The sequence below is a fragment of the Carettochelys insculpta genome, chromosome 1, assembly GCF_033958435.1.
Source record: "Carettochelys insculpta isolate YL-2023 chromosome 1, ASM3395843v1, whole genome shotgun sequence".
Lineage (NCBI taxonomy): Eukaryota > Metazoa > Chordata > Testudines > Carettochelyidae > Carettochelys > Carettochelys insculpta.
The window spans coordinates 310,383,334-310,404,213 of NC_134137.1; the positions used below are offsets into that span (position 1 = coordinate 310,383,334).

Sequence of the window (20,880 nt, forward strand, 5' to 3'; positions counted from 1 at the left end):
CCAGCGCAGCAGGGCCTGGCCAAAGTGGCTGCTGACTGCAGGGCTCAACTGGTGGGCGGTGGATGGGCTGGGGACTTGTAGCTTCCTCTCTGTTACTAGTCAATTGTAGTGAGGGGACTTGAATGTGTAGTGCCGAGGGCAGCTGACTTGCTTGCCTTGCCCTAAGGCTGGACCTGTTCAAGCTGCATCACACCTCAGATTGCAGTGCAGATACACCCTACCACGCTCAGGTTCTTTTAAAGTAAAAATTCTGTGATAAACACTAAGCTGATAGAAATGTACATTCTGTCTTGTTTCAGCAGAGTTCTGAACAACTAGCAATCTCTGCTCAGGCAAGGAGTTATAGTGGAATGGGTGAGATTACTGCAGGAAAGGTTTAAAGTCTATTATCAGCTACTCAGAAAGATTTGTCTGGTATCTGCTCGGACTATTCCTTGTACCTTTACACTTTTGCACACTTTACTCTTTCTAGAGAGAGACGGCCCTGGGAGACAGCGGTTACTAGGATGGAATAAGAACTTTATTTACAAAAAAACAAAATTCAGTGTAATTGCTGTTATATTATAACTGAACGAAGTCTTCACTTTATATGGAGCGCCACTATGATGGGAAAAATATCACCTACTTGCCTCAGTGAGTGTGGTGGTGGGGATCAGTTGTGCTGGTGATGGGGGCAGTTCCAGTGGGAAGGGAGGGAGACATTCATCGAGGAACAAAAGGTACCTTCTTCCTCGAGGAGTCTCTGGCACCCATTGGCTATCTGTGGGAGAGGTGTGCTGATTGGCTTGCATTGCTCAACTCCGAGGATTGAGCCCAGCGCAGGAGCCATGTGGAACCTCTTTTGGATCCGATCCAGCAGCCCACCTTATCCATCCAAACTAGAAACGGGAACCTAGCCTTGAAGTTGCTGTGAGTCTGGCTGATTGCCTGTTAGGGGGTCAGGATGGATTGTTTCTTTCTCCCATGGGCTAACTGGTGGAGGAAAAGGGAAGTCTTCCCTTTCCTTTTAGCAATTTCAAGCCACAGTGGCTTAAGTAGGAACATGCTTAGCCCCTGGCTGAGGGCCTGTCTATACTTACCAGACAATCAATGCACTGGCCAGTGTGTAAATTGTCTGGAGTTCAATTTTGCATGCCTGGTGAAGACACGGCAAAATCAAGCTCTCTGGGCTTGGCCATTGAATCCTGTATGCTATGCTATTGTGTGGAGTAAGGAACATCGACATGAGACTATAAAGGCTAGGTCTTCACTTGGGAAATAAGTCAATTCTAATATGTTGATTCTAGCTATGCAAATGCTGTAGCTAGAACAGAATATCTGAAATCGACTTATTTCCCTAGTATAGACTTTCCCTCAGGTACCAAGGTAGAGTTGCTTACTTGTTGAGACTTGTGGCAGTTTTCAGTGCAGTTAAGAGAATAAAATGAATGGTTTCCAGAGGTAAAAGAGCTACAGTTTTAGTGATGAGCCTTGGTTCATGTGAGAACCTGAAACCATGTGGCCTTTGCAGGCCAAGGTCTGACCCTGTGGACTCAGGGGTCAGGGTTCCCACTGTGCGGCACACCTCTGTCTCCCTCACAGAGTGGGAATGAGCTGGGGGCGGGGGCAGGAAAGGAGAAAGGAAGAGAGGGTTAGATGTTATGGCTCTGAGACACATGGGTCCTCGGAGTAGGCTGAGGAGAGTATGCTTTGTGTGATATGGCGAGGGGACTGGTAACTCTTACATGGGAACCGACTAAATGCGTGGTTCAGGAGAGGATGCACCATAGATGGGTAACACAGTTCCCTTGTGGTACAGTCACAAACATTTTGTGGCTGGCTACTTAACTCCATGCTTGTGTCTGTCCTCATTTTGCTGTGGTGCTCACATCAACATCCCCTTCTCTTTTCCTCTTGGGCAGGCTTGTGAATCTGCAGCATGCTGAGCAACGGCGTGTCCACTCCTAGCAGCTTGCAGCTGGAGGTTACAACAGCTACTTTTCACAGCAGGAAGACCACCTTAGTTCCCCATAATTTTCTGCTGGGAGTTGTAGAAGTGAGATCCAAAGTCAGCAAGCCATCCCTTAATGGGGATTGTGGCAGACTGTCTTCTCTTCACCAGTAAGGTACAATCCTGAACAATGCTGAGCATCCTCAACTCCTATTATAGACAGTGGAAATTGAGGGTACTCATTATCTCCTGGAAGAGCTCAGCAGCATGCAGGAACAAACCTTGGGTGCACAAGTAGAAGGGAAGGTAATGATCTCCTTGTAAAGGAGTGTTTATCCAACACTAATCAGGTAGATGATAACTATGCACTTCGATAGGATTAGCACAATGGAATTTTCTTGTATTGGAAAGAATTGTGAGGTTCTGAAGGTGCTGAAATCACTCAGAGGTTAAGAGTACACAGGATTTTGCTGAAGCTGCTCAGCACATTGCAGGGTCAAACACTGTAGGAAGTGTCCCTATTGCAGGAGTGAAAGACTACAGAAATGCATGGAAGTTTTTCTGGACTTTCAACTGGCCTCAGTGAACGTGGACTTCATTATAAGCCTGCTGTATTATTATTTGGCTGTTAAAACATTAACAGTTACACTGGATGTGTCTCTTCAGAGAAATGCCAGTGCATGTTCTTTCATACAGACTATCCTACAGCTATTTTCTTTAAAGATTTCTAGCCGTTCACTTTACACTCCCTTTACTCACTCCACATGATATTTGTATATATCATATTGCAAACATACTGTGGTATGAAGATGTGTTTGTAACTTGCAATCCTTCTTTGGCTGTTCAAATATGCTAAGAGATAGCAATAAACTGGGTTCCTTGAACTACTAGCACTGCCTTTAGCTCTTTCTGTCCCTGAATTTTAGAGTCCATCTCCTAGCTGATTTACTGACATCATCCAGGGGATAAGAGAGTGGGGGGAACATGTACCAAGGCTAGTGCTATCATAGAATAGGCCATATTTCTCTTTATAAAAATGACAATGAACATGTAACCAGAGCTAATATCTCAGTTGAATTAGTTTTAAAAAGTGATTGATTTAAATATTGAATATAAAATCCTGGAACTATCAAAGTCAACTGGCATTTTTTCACAGAAATCACTGGGGCAGAATTTCACCCTGAACCTTTATTAAGTATTCTAAAGAGTTTTGATAGATAAGCAAGGGGATCAGAAGCTTGCAAAGGATTTTAAAACAACAAAACTGACTTACCTAGACACTGAAACATTTATATTCTCTTGTGATAAAAAGGGATGTCACAGTGCGTCTGAGGTTAAAGTATAAATGAAAGGTATAACAGCAAAATGGACATTTCTGATTTCTTTGCTAAAATTACTGATTCTAGATGTAGAAAAAAATTTTGTTCATACTTAAGTCAGAATTTGCTGATCTTATTATAATGCTTCTGCCTAGTTTCCTGCTCGCCTTAGGGTAATTAATTACCAAAAGGCATTGTATTTCTCTTTTTAACTATGATGATGCAAAATCTTTTATTGATTTGTAAATTAAAGTAAAAAAGATTGTTCTGTCGACATGGATAACAGGTCTGATATTGATCCAACAGACTATTAGATTGAGACAGCTGCCTGTAATACAATATCTGTTTAATGATTATTCCTAGGTCAACTTCAGTAACAATATTTCATGTGTGAGATTAAAACCATATGGCCGATATTTGCTTAAATTTGCTTTCTTCAGGATGATTTGGGGACTTATCAGACTAAACATTATGAACTGTTGATAATGATTTTTATCATCTCTTTTTATTTCATTTTGTCTCATTGTGTATTAATCACATTATTTTTATGAAATGACAGATAAGATAAGAAAGGACAGCAACATGGCCTGAAATGCTATGTCTTCAAGAAGGTGTTTTTCTCTGACCTCCTGGAACAAAATGTTTAAAACATGCTCCTTCCTTGCAAAAAAATGGGGACAAGAGTTACTTGCACACCTATTTACAGCTTCCGTGCTATTTGCTCCACTTATAATTCAAATACAGCATCTTTCACTGTGGCTTGAGGCATCAAATGGCTTTTAAAATACATGTGACAAATTCAAAGCTGGTGTAATTGTAGAAGATCCACTGACTTCAAGCAATAGGGATGGGAGGGATCTATGAACAACATTACTCCATCTTTGATTTTGATTTGGCCTTCCCCATTGAAGTCTTACAGTTAAGGTGTTAGCTCTGAAAGTACTATTACTCCCTCCTTTTACAGCATGGCTGGAATTTTTCTGCACCTGCATTGATAAGACCACTGCAGATAATGGTTTCATATTTTGCGAGGCTGACCAAGGCTGCTTTTAACACTATAGAGCCCTGCTCTCTTCAGATGGCTCTAAGGCTAGAGCCACGCTACCACAGAAGATTGACCTGCTCAGGTCAACTTTGACCCTGGAAAGCACCATTTAGTGTATGTGCAAAACAAAACTCCAGAAAATTGACCCTGGGCAGGTTGATCTTCTGCAAATAGTGTGACGCTAGGCTATGGGACTTGGCTAGAACACAAGCCATGGAACTTCCTCCAGAGCAGACAGCAAGCCCAATGTGAGTAGTTACGTATTGTCAAACTAAGCATTATAGTTCTTTCTGTCCAAGGCTCTAAACTCATCTCCTACATAAGATCCCACAGACTCAGGAAACAAAACAATTCAAGGTTACTGTTATATTTGGATTTTACTGTCATTAAACTCCCAGGCCAGCCAAACATCTCAGACTTGCTGGAAATTTTTATTCTAAATTCAACACTTACATGTATTTGAAACAATAAATGCTAGGTCAGGTTGTTCCAAATCCAGAGTTTTGGTTATAATTTGTTGGGCTAGCTCTACAAGGTGTACTTTAGTTTTCTGAGGCCCTATTGCTTTCTCCTGGGTGGTAGTATCATGTCAGCATTAGCATACACACTCTAAAATGTGGTGTACTGTTATGAAGATGGGCAGAAAAGTAGAGTAGTTGTTTTTGTCATTTATATGCCATATGCTAAACATGGAGACTGTATAAGACCTAGATTCCTCTGGTGCTATGTAGGTGCTATTGTACACTGTTGGGCGTCCTGGCTCCCGCCACTTCTTACAGCTCCCATTGGCTGGGAAAGATGGTCTGTAGCCAACAGGAGTTGCCAGCAGCTGTACCTGTGGATGCATAGGTAAACAATCATGGCAAACTGCCTTTAGCTTATTGCCCACCCCTTCAGCAAGGAAATCACACATTCCAGACAGTGTGCCCAGATGTCTGATCAGAAAGTCTGGTCAAAAAGAATATCTGACAGGGTCTGATGAGTCGTACTGACTGGACACCCAAAGTCTAGTAACTGTGGGAGAAGTAGGTGGGCAAGTGCTGGGTCATGAGCTGTGCCAGTCTCTAGTGAGCTGGAGCTGCCTTCTACCTGCAAAAGGCAGCTGCTGCACCCAACCCCGCTCTGCAGGTGAGTCCCATCCGATTGGGGCAGAAGGCAGCGCCAGGAGAGGGGGAAGGCAGCATGTGACAGGGGTGAGGGAGAAGAGATGCATATGGTGCTGAGGCCTGGGGTGGGCAAGAAGGAAGGGGTAGGGTGGGGAAGGGGTACCCATTTTGTAAAAATTACTAGGCTGATAACCCTAGTTCTAGAATCAGCTTACAAGCAAATATTTGAAATTAAACTTTTGCATACTGACGGAGAATAATGCTGTAGCACTAAAGTTGCAAAAATAAAAACAAATAACCACCCCCCCCCAAACAAACACAACAACAACCCTGGAATTACTAGATATTACTCTAAAACATCCAACTGACTTACTTGGGTCTCCCATTACTTTCTTGTTCTCTTTTCTTTAGTTATGTGACAGGTGCACAGTAGTCCTATAGTTAACTCGGTGTAATGCTGTTTTAATTAACATTCCAAAAACAGTGGCTTGTCAGTATAGACTACACCTGGTACAGTATGAGCCATTCTAATTTAGTAAGGCACTTGCTCCATTGCTTCCCTTTTTGTTCCCTGGCTTGTCATTGTCAATGAATAGCCAAAAGGGCTGTTTAAGGGGATGCTGGTCTGGCATGTCTGTATTCAAGAATCTCATTTTTATCGTTCAATTTTGGTGGTGTCATAGTGACATAGAGTTTGGTAAACAGTGGGAAATTACAACAATAGCAGGTTAGTTCTAGAATCATTAGACATCTAGATGTATTATGTGAATAGGAGTTAATATTTGTGTTTGCTGCTTTCACAATTATACTTTGATTGCTTAGTGAGAATCTTCATCTTATAGAATAATGACTAGTGTTTTCATTTCTAGCTAGTCAGATTCAGCGTATGCATAAAAACTAAAAACTCCACCTTAGTTTCTGCCAATCAGCTCCCATTTTTATTTGAGTCAATAACTGTCTACTACTTTCACTGAAGTACGGTTAATTTCAAAACGATGGTTATGCTCTCCTGGGCAAGGACTTTTAGCGCCTCTTTATGTTAAAATAAGGTTCTGGAGACATTGGTCTACATTATCAACAAAAGTCTGTCCTATAGATTTAACGATGTGCCATTGGCTGTTTGCCTGACTGGTGGCAGATATATCTCACCCATAAACATAACAAATTAAACAAAATGGTATATTCTAAACCCTCCGCATCTTTCTATGTATGGTTATTAAAAGTGAAATCAAATTCCCAGACTAAGAGGGGTAGTGAATGTGATTATATATGCAATGTTACAACTGTGTATGAGACAAAATGTTATTTGCAATGAAAATTACTGAGAGACAGATTAGCTGATAGAAATTATTTATGCTGCTGTTAAGCATGAATAAATCCTTTGAAATTAGTTGTGTAAAACTGACACATATGGGAGAACCAGAACTACATGCTCTGAGTTCTGTAGACTATATTTGGTCATTGTCTCTCATTTTGCTTGGCATATTGGTTGCAGGTTTTTTACGTGCACATCTTTAGTGTTGCTAAGTCTCACAGACTCATATTATGGGAAAGTTCTTTGTCATATAAGGGCCTATCCAAAGCCCACCTGGTATATGAAGAGACTCCCCTACTGGCTTCAATGGGCTTTGGATCAGACCCTTAGCAGTTTTCTCCTTACTAGTTACTTAAATACAAGTAATGCACCGTATGGGCTAGGTATTCTAATAGCAAGGAAAGGAAGCAGCATGGTATGGTAGATCAGGCCCTATGCTGGTAGTCTGGGGTTCTGTTACTAGATCTGCCAGTAAGATTTCTTCTTCTTACATAAAGAATGTTGATAAATTAGAGAGGGGTCTACAGAGAGCCATGAAATTGATTAAAATAGTAGAAAACTTGCCTCATACTGACAAATTCAAGGAGCTCAATCTATTTTGTTTAACAAAGAGAAGGTTAAGGAGCTACTTGATTACAGTCTACAAATACCTACTTGGAGAATAAATATTTAATAATGACATACAATAATACATATTTAATAATGACATAATGATATACAAATTCAGACTGGTGATAAGGTGTACATTTTAATGGTGAGTAATTAACCATTTGAACAATTTACTAGGGGTTGTGGTGGGTGTTCTATCACTGATCCTTTTAAAGTCAAGATTGTATGTTTTTTTCCTAAATGACCCACTCTAGGTATTAACTTTGGGAAGTTCTATGGCCTTTGTTACGCAGGAAGTCAGATGATGATCACCTGGGTTCCTTCTGGTCCTGGAATCTATGACTATGAATAATTAAGCATGTCTGTTCATGTCACTAGGGGTGTGTCTACACTAGCCAGCTATTTGGAAGTAGCTGGTACAACGTCAAAATAGCACACGTCGCATCTACATATGCCATGCACTATTTCGACATTGAAATCAATGTTAGGCAGTGAGACGTTGAAATTGCTATTCCTATGCAGAGATGTAGGCGTGTGTAGACGATCCACGTCCTGCTACAATTGAAATAGCGGGGTCCTCCATGGAGGCTATCAGCTGAGGGGTTGAGAGATGCTCTGTCCAGCCCTTGCAGGGCTCTATGGTTGCTGCATGCAGCAGCCCTTAGCCCAGGGCTTCTGGCTGCCGCTACTGCGGCCGCTGCTGCTGCCGCAACTGGGGGTCCATGCAGCGTGCACAGGGTCTGCAACTGGTTGTTGGCTCTGTGGACCTCAGGCTGTGCACGCCGAGTGTGTCTGGGAGGGGCCCTTTAAGGGAGCAACTTGCTCTTGCCCCAGAAGGGCTAGTTCAGCCTGTGACCCCGTCTGCAGGCTTTGTGGCCCCTTATTTCGACGGGGAATGCTTGTGTGTGGACGTTCCGCATTTCCTTCCAGGGCAGCTTCTTTCGATGTTCCCCGTTGCTACTTCGACACTGAACGTCGACAGCACCAGCCCCAGAGGATGTGTAGATGGTACACATCGAAGTAGCCTATTTCGATGTTCTTACTTCAAAATAGGCTACTTTGATGTAGTGTGCTAATGTAGATGTAGCCTAAGAGTTTGTAATCCAGACTTTCAAAGGTATAAGGGTAGGTGAGGTACACAACTACCATTCAGAGTCAGTGGGGATTGACTATTCAACTCCTATTTATACCTTTGAAAATCTCTCCTGAAAAAGACAAACCAAACCAAATGAGAGAAGCGGGGAAAGAGAAACAATAAAGATGATAAACAAGCGGTGACTGTTCGTGTCCTGATAATTTAAACTGTAATTTTCATTTACATGAAGGTCTCTGCATCTTTCTGGCATCATGACGGAGCCTTAAAGCAAATGAGAATCAGGGTTCATATATATTCCTGTGTAATTTTGTATTTCATTATAATAAAAAAAAAATATTTAAAGGCATTTGTGCCTGAAATCTTATGCTTGTCCTTGTACATTTTGACTATCTGAAGACAAAGTGTCTCACAGCACAGAAAAGTCACACACTAAATTCTTCAATAATAGCTGTAATAATATATTGGGCAGCCTGAAAAAAAAAAAACCAACTTCAGAGACGCTGGTAAGCCTCTTCAAGTTTTGGTTTTGAGTTATACAGGCTTCAATAAATTGCTTGGCACCTGCAGGCAGGTTAGAATTAAATTTAAGGTGCCTTTCTCATGTAATTTTGAAAACGGGTGTTATTTGAAACTGTCTGACTCCAAAATCATTTTGTAAAAAAAAAAAAAAAAAAATAATAATAGAACATCTCTTGGGGTTTATTTCCCCACCTCTTGTTTTGCTAAAAGCACCTGCCTTAAGTTGCTGAATAATAGCAGTGTAGTAAAAAAATCACTTGGACTTGCTTGTGTGCACCTTACTTTGTTTAGGAAGAACAATTTTTCAGCATATGAAAGGAAACTGGATATGTCTCATTCAACAGCAGTCTAATGAGTTCTGGCATCACTATTGGCTTTCTTCCTCAGCGTTTATAGAGACGCTCACTCAGCGAGCAAAACAATTTCAGGCAGTGTTTTAAGTTTTGCTAACAATGTCTATACTCATACACAATTGCCTGTCTCATCTCTTTAAGACGCCTGCTTAGGTGGTGGTGCACCTAAATTTCATATTTTTGGCCTAGCAACAAATATAATATTCATCTCTTTCTATATCATAAGGTAATATATTGATAAACTAAACTTATAGGTATTCTGGAACAAATGTTGCCTCAGTTTACATCCTGTGGACCCTCACTGAGATCAATAAGAGGGTCTCAGGCTATTGTCTGTGCTACAGGCTTGGGGGCGAGTCCCACTTTGCATATGCATACTTGTGGTAACTTGGTAAGTGTGAGTGCAATTATAAATAGTAGCATAGGTGCGGGAGCATAAGTAGCAATGGTACAGCTTAGCTGTGCTGAGTAAGGAACCAGATGAAGCATGTCGGTTTTTGCACATCACATGGCTAAGCTGTCTTGCCACAGTCTGTACTGCTGCAGAACAGTACTAATTGTACTCACACTAGTTCTCATCGACCCAAGCTAGCAAGTGTATATACCCACAAGCTGGGAGTAACCCTTCCCCAAATCATAATGTAGACACAGCCTCAGTTCTAATGGTGTAAATCCACATGGTTGTTCTGAATTTACACTGGTATATCAGACATCTGACTCTGGCTCATATTTGGATTGAAGATGGTGCAAATCAGTGGAAGACAGCCCTCTGAGAATAAGGCAGCTGGTGAAACCAGTGCAGGCAACTTACTTTAGTCAGAGGTCCCCCTCATACACTGAAGCAAAATCTTAGGTCCAAACCTACTGTCTGTCTGAGTGAAAAAAAAAAAAAAAAGAACCTACTCAAAACGTTGCTGCCTGGATAGCATTGTACAAAATTGGTTTTAAAAAACAATTATTCTTACAACCTTTTGGAGAACATTTCCCCTCCAGAGCACCATTTAATCCCAAATTTTCATACTTTAGTTAGTCAAAAGTCTGGGTAAAGGAGAGAACCAATGTTCTACAGGGTTGCACTGAGAGAACATCGGCTCCTGAGGAGTTTCTAAGCTCTGTTTTAGAGGAGAGTCAGGAAAAAGCCCTGAGGCACAAGGTAAATAACAAATAATAGAATGTACATTCATTCATGCAGTTGGTTAAATTTTCTTATTGAAAAAAACCTCAACATTTTGGGTGATGATGTGAGAGGCAGGATTGCACAGAACAAGAAATATCTCTGAGTAGTATAGTTGGTGCATGAAATACAAACCTTCCATCCTACAACCTTAGCATCTAAATTGGCAGCTCCGTTCCCTTCTCTGATCCAACAACACACAGCAACCTTTTCCTCTGTGGCATCTTGTCATACACAGGTGCACCTGCACATACCTCTGGCACTTACAAAATGCTGCTGAGGCCTCCCCCCACGACCTCACCACTTTTGCTGCTTCCTACCCCTCTTCAGTACAGGACAGGCTCCATCATTTCTCTCCTTCTCTGTCCCTCCTCCATGCAGACACCTGTATTCTCAGCACACTAACTTTCCTAACCAGCCAATGCCCCTTGCAGCGACCTGAACTGACACTTAAGCAAAGAAAATCTCATTTGCTATCCAAGCTGCAGATAAGAACAGCTTCTTTTTCATGTTAAAGGCGGGGTGGGCAATAAGCACCCCATGGGCTGGACACAGTTCACCCGGGTTTGCTACTGGCGGGCTGCCAGATGTTTTATTTAGCTGAGAATCTTCAGGTATGGCTCCATGCAACTTCCAGTGGCCATGATCTTCCATTTCTGGCTAAGGGGAGCTTCAGGGACTAACCTGAGTGGCAGTCTGGGCCACCAGGATCCTTACGAATTTTGATGTCCAATGCTAATGAAAACTAGAGACATCTCCGAGGAAATGTGGGTGGCCTCAGAGACCAGGGTAACAACCATGCCCCATATGTCCTGCCTTCCTATTACTGGGACAGAACAACAACAGCAATGGGTACAAAGAGCGGGGGTGTATCAAAATGGGTAAAAGAGAGTGTCTCTGAACAAGAAGAGAATGGGCACCTATTTCTTGGTCTGTGATGATATAAGCTAGCAAACACACTACTCTGTAGCATAGAGAGAATCAGCTTCTGTGTTTGCAGGGAAAAATGAAGTGTTTATTTTTGAGGGGTCTGGAAAAAAGGAAAGAGTTAGGGGCTGGGAACTGTTAAGATTATGACAGCTGAGAGGAAGTTGGGCAAACAATAGCCAACACACAAAATCTAGAAGCAGATTCTTGGTGGCACAATCCACCTCATATGTACTTGACAGTGAAACACATTGCTAGTGACAGCACATATGTTGTGGTCACATTATAATATAGCATCACAGTTGATTATTACTTAAAACAGGCAGTAAATAGAAGAAGCAGATGAAGCTTAAAAGATATACTTTGTATCCATGCAAATGTTCCAAGTGATAAAACAAAAAAACCATAGTTTTCTTTTTCATCCTCTATCTGTAACTGCAATAGTTATCAAAGTGATTTGTGAGGTGTTAGCTGTTCTTCTGAGCTTTCAGAAGACAATTCCATTGGCACCCTAATGTTCACATTGTTTTGCTTTTTGAAATGCCAGCCTGAAGAATGATATATCACCATGTAACTGACCATTAGTGAGACCATTACTAATTCTGAAGTAGCACTCTAGCTTCATAAAGTTAGACAACACAGTTACTATTATCAGAGGGGTAGCTGAGTTAGTCTGTATCTTCACAAACAACAAGAAGTCCTGTGGCACCTTATAGACCAACAGATAATTTAGAGATTTTCTTTATCTTTCAAATGAACTTTTTATGTGGAGGTGCCATCATAACTTTCTACATCCCATCTGGATTTTGTGCTGTACTAGCAGCTGACATCAGTGAAAGAGATGGAGTCCTGGCTTTAAGGGCTCACAAAGGGAAGGTATAAGCATACTTAAGCACTGGAACAGGCAAGCTGTGGAATCTCCATCTTTGGAGGTTTTTAAGATAGAATATTAAGCCTTGCCTCAGCACAGAGGACTAGAGTAGATGGCCTATCAAGGTTGCTTCCATTCCTAAATATCTAAGGCTGTGACTACACTAGCCCCTGCCCTTCAAAAGGGGTACGCTAATGAGCAACTTCGGCAGATGCTAATAAGGCACTGCCATGAATGTGTAGTGCCTCGTTAGCATAATGATATCCATATACATTTCGAAAGTGCTGCTTTCAAAATGCACGCTGCCTGTCTGGACAGGGGTCTTTCAAAAGAACCCCCTGGACTCTGAAAGCCCCTTCTTCCCAAAACCAAATGGGAAGAAGGGTCTTTAGAAACCTGGGGGGTCCTTTCGAAAGGCCCCTGTCTACACAGGCAGCATGCGTTTCGAAAGCGGCACTTTCGAAATGTGCATGGATGACATTATGCTAATGAGGCACTGCATATTCATGGTAGTGCCTCATTAGCATCTGCCAAAGTGGCTCATTAGCATACCCCTTTTGAAAGGTGGGGCTAGTGTAGCCACAGCCTACGATTCTATGTTTCATTGGGGGCCCATGTCTAAACAGTTCCTTTAATCATCTTGTACAGAATTCACATAACTGCAAGAGTCAACATTTCCCCACATGGTATATGGTGCATTAGCCATTGACTCTGCATCACCTTGTAGACTGAGAGCCTGAAGATTCTCTTAAGCCTAGGTAATTATAACTATGGACACTGCCACAGCCAGTTGTCCTGCACATGGAGAGCCTTTCATTTATGCTTTGTCATCATCACTTCCAGTCCCATTCCTCTTGTGAAGCTGTGTTTGATTAGCTAGCTTTTTCACTGCACATTGTTTTATTTCTTTTGCACAAAGTACTGCATGGTATAGCTCTAAGATCTTTGGAGGATTTGGTCATTTACAGTCAGCCTTGAGGGATGCTAAATTTAAGAGTAAGGAAACAGTAATTAAAAGTGATTAGGACAAGAGCCTTGATAGTTGGAAATGTGGACTCAATTGTCCTTGACATAGGCAGAAACAGGCAGCAGGTTTTGATTATAGTTTTCTTGCTATTTTAATAAACATGAGCGAGCATTCAAACTTTTAATATCCTGCTGCTTAAGTATTTCCAAAAAGCTATCCAGCTCTTTTACACAGCCCTTGTTTAAAATGTTTAATTTGTTTGGCTCTGTCTCTGCTTAGAGAAGCTGTAGCCTCATGGTAACTCTTTTTGTAAGTTCATTTCCAGAATCATAATCAGTTGGTTTTTTCAACTAAGTGTTTTCGCATGTGCCAAAAGTGTCAGAGCTGACAGCTTTTCTGCACTATTTTATCTGGTTCCCACATTATGTATGAGAGACAGACACAGGAATGTGTCTGGTGCTGACTATGCCCATCAAGGATACAATGATACTTACAGCTCTTCCAGGAAGCGGAGATTGTGCAGGGGGTTCGAGGGCAGCTTAGTGATGTTGTTCATACTGAGATCACTGTAGGGGAAAACAGACAGAGCTTCAGTATGGTATGCTACAACTCTGGTATCCAGGTGCTCATTCCACACATTTTTAAGTAGTACATTAAAAAAATTAGTTCCTCTGCCAGGACTGATGAATCATTAGCTAGTTAGCATTTTAAACATTTTTCCCTCTGAGGAAGACAGCTTTGTCAAACAAAATATATGCTGTAGCACATTCGCTTTCCAAAGATTGAGGAATGTTTTATCATGCTCTCTCTATAAATAAGCTGATGTGCTAAACAATCTTTTTAGTCAAAGTTATTTTAATGAACCACTAAAGCATATTACAATTTTTTTGCGGTAATAAAGGGAAAGGAAATAAATGTGTTTTAAGACTGTAGCCTGTGCCTGGTTTACTAAATGTAGCAAATGAGCTGTACGAAAAAAAGAAATTTGCATTTTTGTACATACTTCCTGAATACGGAATAAACTTCTTTTATAGGATCAAGTGTAGAACCTGATGTACAGTACTGATTTTGTCCTAAGTTACTTTATGTATCTTGCAAAAATAAATGTTTTGAATAAAATAAATGGAATAAAAATGCATTCCTCTTTCTACCATGCTCCTTTACAGGTTCTCAAAATTGCATTAAATAAGTGAAATGAACCATAAAACAAGGGTGTAATGTGATCCTGCTATGCAGCACACTTCCTGGTGGGGTTCCACAGTAGTTCCTGGCACAGGAAACCACTAGCCATCTAAGCTCTGGTCAGAACTCAGTCAATTTCTATTTCAGGCTAAGTTCCATGTAATTAAAATTTAGTCTATTGTTATTTGTATAGTTTCTATCTGTCTCTCCCATACTCCCATAGTATCATCAGAGTTGGCTTACCACAAGAGTAAATGTAATAAAAATTGACTGCATAATAAAATACAGCATATAAGATATGATGACATCCTAAAACAGGAACAGCTGTGCTAAAATCAAAACATATTTCAGACCTGAAAATTATATGCAAGTATTTATGCTACTTATCAATCTCCCATTTTAATAAACTTATTAAAAATGCCCCTAATCATACCCAGTTACTTTTACATGATTTTTCAATGACTGATTCTATTTTCCCCAGAATCTGGAGGATCCTGAGATAAGCAAATGTTCTGAATTTATGCATGTGGACATTTAAAATCCCTATTAATACTGCCCTATTTCCATTATAAAATCCATATTTTTAGCCATCACTCTTTTAATTTCAGCATGTTTGATCTTCTGTATTGATGTTTCCTTGAAAACGTACAATTGAAAAGTACAGCGTACAGAATCTAAAATAAGAAGAGACTGTGTTTATATTTCACAGTCATTGTCAGATCACTAACAGAAGTAGTCTTCTGTGCATTCACTTCAAAATCAAAGCAATTAATCAGGCAGCAGTGTAGTTATTAATTCACATTTTTACTGTAATATTTCATCACCCAATTCTTTCATGCCATTGGTAAAGGACTACCATTTCATCTGGCAAAGGAATAAAAGATTTATATTGGCAAAGGAACGAAAATATAGATGCTGAAATCCTATCAATCAAGTGAATTACAGGTTAACGAATACACATTATGTTAAGCAAAATCAATTTGATGCATGCCTTTTCTACATGTCTTAATGGGATTTTGCAAATAAATATACTTGCTCATATTTTAGGTTTAATGGGCCACATGCTGACAACACCTGAAAACAGGAGTAAGCAGACATGTGGAGTACACTACTAAAACAGCTTCAGTGTGAGCTCTGCCCAACTCAGACCAAGCCTAACTCTCTCGACTGATTCCTCTTAATAATCGGATTAACATGAACAGTAGGTATGATATAACCCCCAAGGATCTCATCTACTTTTAGGGCACAGGGGGTACAACTTTTTGCAAACACGCCGCAGAATAACCTAGGTTCCATATCTTAAGGTACCTCTACACTTACCAGGAGATTTTCTTGGTCAAGATCAATCTTCTGGAGTTTGATTTTGTACACCTACTGGGGACGCACAAAATTGGACCATCAGGGATTGACAGTTGACTCCTGTACTCCTCATTCTCACGAGGAGTAAGGGTAGTTGACAGGAGTGAGGATGGCCAGATAAGTCGATCCTAGATAAGTCCATTCGAGCTACTCAATTGTCATAGCTGGAATTGCGTATCTAGGATTAACTTTCAGGTCTAGTGTAGGTGTGCCCTTAAAGTGCCAGGATATAGGCAAACAGCTTTTACTCCTTGCTCCTGCTGCCAACTATGGACATGCACAAGAACAATACATTACTCCCAATACACACAAACTTTTAGAAATGTCTTTAAAACTACTAGTTAAATAAACATGTTATTCTCTCTCTCTCTCTCCTTGTACACACCACTCTGCCCCTTCCTATTTCCTTGGTTTCTTTGTTTTTTATACTATACCACTAAACATTTGGTTATTTTCCTGTAACAGGGCCACAAATCATAACAAAATAAGTCTACACATAGAAAAGAACAACAGGAACACATATATCATGGAAACACATTAATTACATAGGTACATGACCAACTTTTCAGTAGAATGGAAGCCCTAGTGCACATGTAAGTCTGGGCCGCTACTAGCATATGCAGCTAGCAATTTGCATTTGCAGTTGTATTTAGCAGCTAATTACTCCTTTGGGGCACTTATGCCACTTGTCCAGGTGTGCAGGAAGTAAGACGGGAGGCAGTGGATGTGGTTTAATTAGGCCACAACTTTATAAGCAAGGCTGCACAATCTTTACTCTTCCTGGGAGCACTTATGAACGAGAACAAGAAGTCCTGTGGCACCTTATAGACTGACAGATATTTTGGAGCATAAGCTTTCACGGGCAAAGACCCGCTTCGTCTTTGCCCATGAAAACTCATGCTCCAAAATATCTGTTAGTCTATAAGATGCCACAGGACTTCTTGTTGTTTTTGAAGATACAGACTAACTTGGCTACCTCTCTGATACTCATGAAAGAGAGAGAAGTCTCAGTGAAGTCAATGGGACTGATTATGTAATAGCTCCACAACTGGGCCTGTCGCGGGAATACAGGCAGTCAGCCACAGAAGGTCTTACAGGCTGCACAGTAAACTCATAGGTTATGTGTATCCAAACAGAAATTCTTGACTTTGCCCAAACAGACAAATAAAGGATGCTCCCAGTTAACCTGTCAGGCTTTGGATCACATTCTCAGAAGCAGAGACTCCAAGACAAGGAGCATGTCTATCAGCTTAGATAACTGCATTCATGCTAGCTAACAGCTCTAAAAGTGACCTGGTGGACAGCGCTTCTATGCGTTACTCCTGTTGAGGAAAGTGGAATCTTGGCCTGTACCAGCAGGGTGCTTTTTTCAAAGTGTTCATTTTCTAGTCTCCCCTTTCTCCCTCTCTCTCCATGCTAGACTGTCAGCACCAGGGAAGGATTTGGCACTTGCTTGAAGAGGATGGAGGATACTTATAAAACAGTATTTTCAATGTCATTGCAGTTGGATGAGAGCCCCAGTACTGCAAGGAATGGGTTAAGTCAGGCTAGAGGGAGCCTGTGCAGCAGCCCAGCCAATGGATGAAGGGCTCCTGAGGGGAGCCAATCAGAGCTCAGCTTGCTGGAGCAGCCTTGCACATAAGCATCTGCTCCAGCAGAGCTGAATTCAGTTAGATCCTGACCAGGGTATGAGATAGAGCAAGGAGCAGTGGCGGATGATACACTGGCCAGACGGTGCACCCTCCTGAGTAGAATGTTGTCATGGTGGTTAATTCGCCTCATGACAGTAATGATGTAACAAAATTTCATATTAAACTTCATGTTAAAGGACCATATACTCAACTGACTTCAACAAAGCGATGGATGAGGCCAAAATCTACAGCATTTTTAAATTCACAGCCTTGAAGTAAAATACTAAAACCATAAGGATTTCTGTTCAAATTGGGTATGCTCTTGTTTGCCACAATGATAAAGAAAACATGCTAAACCATATAGTTAAACTTACAATTATTAGAATCCCACAATCCCTTTAAGATATAGGCAAACATAATGCCATATATTACCATTAAAACACATGTACAACTCTCTCTGACATCCATAGGAATTGTGCCGTGAGAATAAATGATGACAGTGGTATGTGGCCTGTAATCTGAATAAGTACAATGTGATCAGAAGACACATTTTCAAATTAATTCATCACTAAATTAGGTTAGAGTACTACAAATGGCAATATGTAATTTGAAAGAGATAGTGAGAAACACAAAACATTGGCAGTCCCTCACTCTGAATTCTCAACCGGTTATCCAAGAGTTGACTAAATACAGTGACATGTCAGGAAACAATGTCTTTGCAGAAGATGCAAAAATTTTCATGAATGATTGTAGGAGGCAACAACACTCACTGCATGGACAGCAATCTTAATTATATCCTTTGCCAGTCTGCCACCAGCATAGCAATTAAATTACATCCAACATTTCTTGATGTCTAGGAGTCCATAGAGACACTAAGGAACATTTTCTATAGGAAATCCTTTTGAATATCAAGGACTAAAATTTTCAAAAGGATAACACTAGGAACTGAATAATGGTGCAAGTTTGGGTATTTGAACATGCACCTTTACAACATACAACTTGCTTTGCACACAGCCTCTTAGCTAGGAGAAGCATGCAGTTAGATATGAACTGGCTTTGCACCTACAAAGAGGGAGACTGAGCCTTAGTTCACTTCAAAATAGACTAACCCATCTGTAGCACTGGTTGAGGAGCCTACACTGGGCAGCCATGTGCGTCCAGCAGAAGGAAGGCTGGTGTGGCGGTGTTCTGCAGGTGGGGGTGAACTGAGACACGCCCACCAGAGGGATGTAGCTGATCAGGTAGTGGGGTGAGTCAGGGGCTCTCTGTGGCTCCTTGCCCTGTTGCCGTCAAAATAATGAAAATAAATTCAGCTGTTTTGATGTCTGGTTTCCTCCTGCTGTCCTGCTGGCTGTTGAACCAATTAAATGTAGTTTTAAACTTTCAGTGGCAGCAGGGCAGGGAGCCACAGAGGAATTTTCTCACGGATCCCTTATTTTCACTTTGCGTGCTTTCCCAGCTGGCCATTTGAAGTATGAATATATTTTCCTCTTTGCTGATTTGCGACACCAAGGGCTAAATTTCTGAAGATGGTCAGCTCGCAAAATGAGCATCAAATTTTCACATGAAATGCCTGCCATCAAACACAATCAACCTAAGTAACTGCACTGTGGACTCAGGATTATTTTGCATGCGCTTTGTAATTCAGCAGCCCAATCAACTTTAAAAAGTTTAGTCACAAGTTCGTGATTCCATTCAATAGCAAACTCCCTCACTTTCACTTCTTTACAAATTTATGAATTTACCTTCATTTATAAAAAAACTCTCCAGCATTCTCCATATAGCCATACAAGTGCTTGAGAGAAAGTGGAATGTAAATCTTTCCTTCTAACTCTCAGGTATAACTATATTTTTGAGCTGGAGGTTTGATCCTTAGCTCGAGAAGATATGCTAGAAGGTGAACTAGAAGGTGACTATAGCAATGCAATTGATGCGAAGGAGTACTATCCAAAACCCCAGGCATGCACTTGGGACAGCTAGATCATTCCACCACTCATGGTGCCACAACTGAATTCTTTTTTTAGACTACATCTACTCAAACTGAAAATTACAATTTCTAGTTCCAAGCGTAGACCTACTTTGGGTGTGTCAGGGCTCATTCAACACACACACACACACACACAATATAGACCACATGGTGCACAATGCAGTAAAAAGGTTTGGGATGGGCACAATACTCACAAATAATTAAGTCATGAGTGAGTTATGAAAGTTGCTTAGTTCAAAAGCTGAGAAAAATCTACTGTTCATTTAGAGAACACCTCTCACAACGGTCCACAATTTACTGTCGTTTTCAAACAGAGAAGGAAGTGCAACGTGTCTCACTGGGAAGTTGAGAACCCCCCTATTCCACTCACAAAGTTTCTTTTTTTAGCAGTGAAAGGCCCAGTGTTGTTCTATGTTAGGCCAGCACTGCTCCAGCACTCAATACTATGCATTCTGCATTTCTGGTTAGGAAACAGGGTTACAGGGAAAGGAATTCCATTTGTGGAAAGCAGGAGACATTTTTGTGCAAGGTTGTTTTTGAAAAACAGTAGGTGCTTCAAAATGCACCACAGAAATGGTCATCTCTTTAAAGATTCCTGAAGATCTTGAGTGTTCACCAAATAGTGTCAAATCTGCAAAGACTGAAAGAACAGGTATGCTCCAGGAGCACTGAGAAAAATAATTTTTCCCCCCAGATTTATTTATTGTTCCCCTTTAGGCAGAGTGAAAAATTTCCAGTTACCATGGAGTCAGGGAGTTTAACTATCATTCAATATATCCTAGAGAAGGGTTTAGTTGGAAACCAAGCTACTAATCTATTATTAGCTGATATTACCAGAGATAATTCAGCTCTGAAAATTGGTTTTCTAAAATACATTCACATCTATTAAATGAGGGCAAAAATCTATCCTGGGTTATATATGCATGGCTTCCACTAATTTTTGGAAAACTGTCCATCTACCATTACAATATATTTTTAAAATACACAACATTACAAGCTCTTTTTATCCATCACCAGCAACTCAGTATTACAGAGAAAATCCATTTTTCAATTTACCAATTTTTACACTTATATCCTGACAAACTTTTTAACAAGTTAAGATGAAGTTGCATTTATATAAATAGTAAAGACGAAATACTGTTTTGTTGTTAACATTTTCCTTGGGCTTTCATTGACCTAAGATGATGTATTAATGATTATTTTTATAGAAATCTTTGAAAGAAAAAACAGGCCAAAACACTGACAATAAAGACAGACTACAGACAGGCTACGCCCCATTCTCAGACTAGGGAAATCCACTCTCAATTAAATTGGATATTGTCTTATAAATGACATTGATGTTTCCAACATATCCCCCTTTTTTGAACACTGTATTGCTGTACTTTTACTATGGACAGACTATTTTAAAATTTACTTCATATTACGATGGAGTACTTTAACTTCTCAAAGTGTGCTAGTCTTCAATGCAAAATTTATTATCACACATATTA

The 20,880-nt window shown here is 40.6% G+C and overlaps 1 protein-coding gene across 1 annotated transcript in view; it reads right to left on the reverse strand.

The window, feature by feature from the left end:
* LGR5 (leucine rich repeat containing G protein-coupled receptor 5) overlaps window positions 1–20,880 on the reverse strand; it is a 120,846-nt gene that overhangs the window by 58,971 nt on the left and 40,995 nt on the right. Inside the window, exon 2 of the mRNA XM_074984036.1 lies at window positions 13,726–13,797. Within this exon, the coding sequence (XP_074840137.1) occupies window positions 13,726–13,797 (72 nt within the window). The remainder of the gene's footprint in view (window positions 1–13,725; window positions 13,798–20,880) is intronic.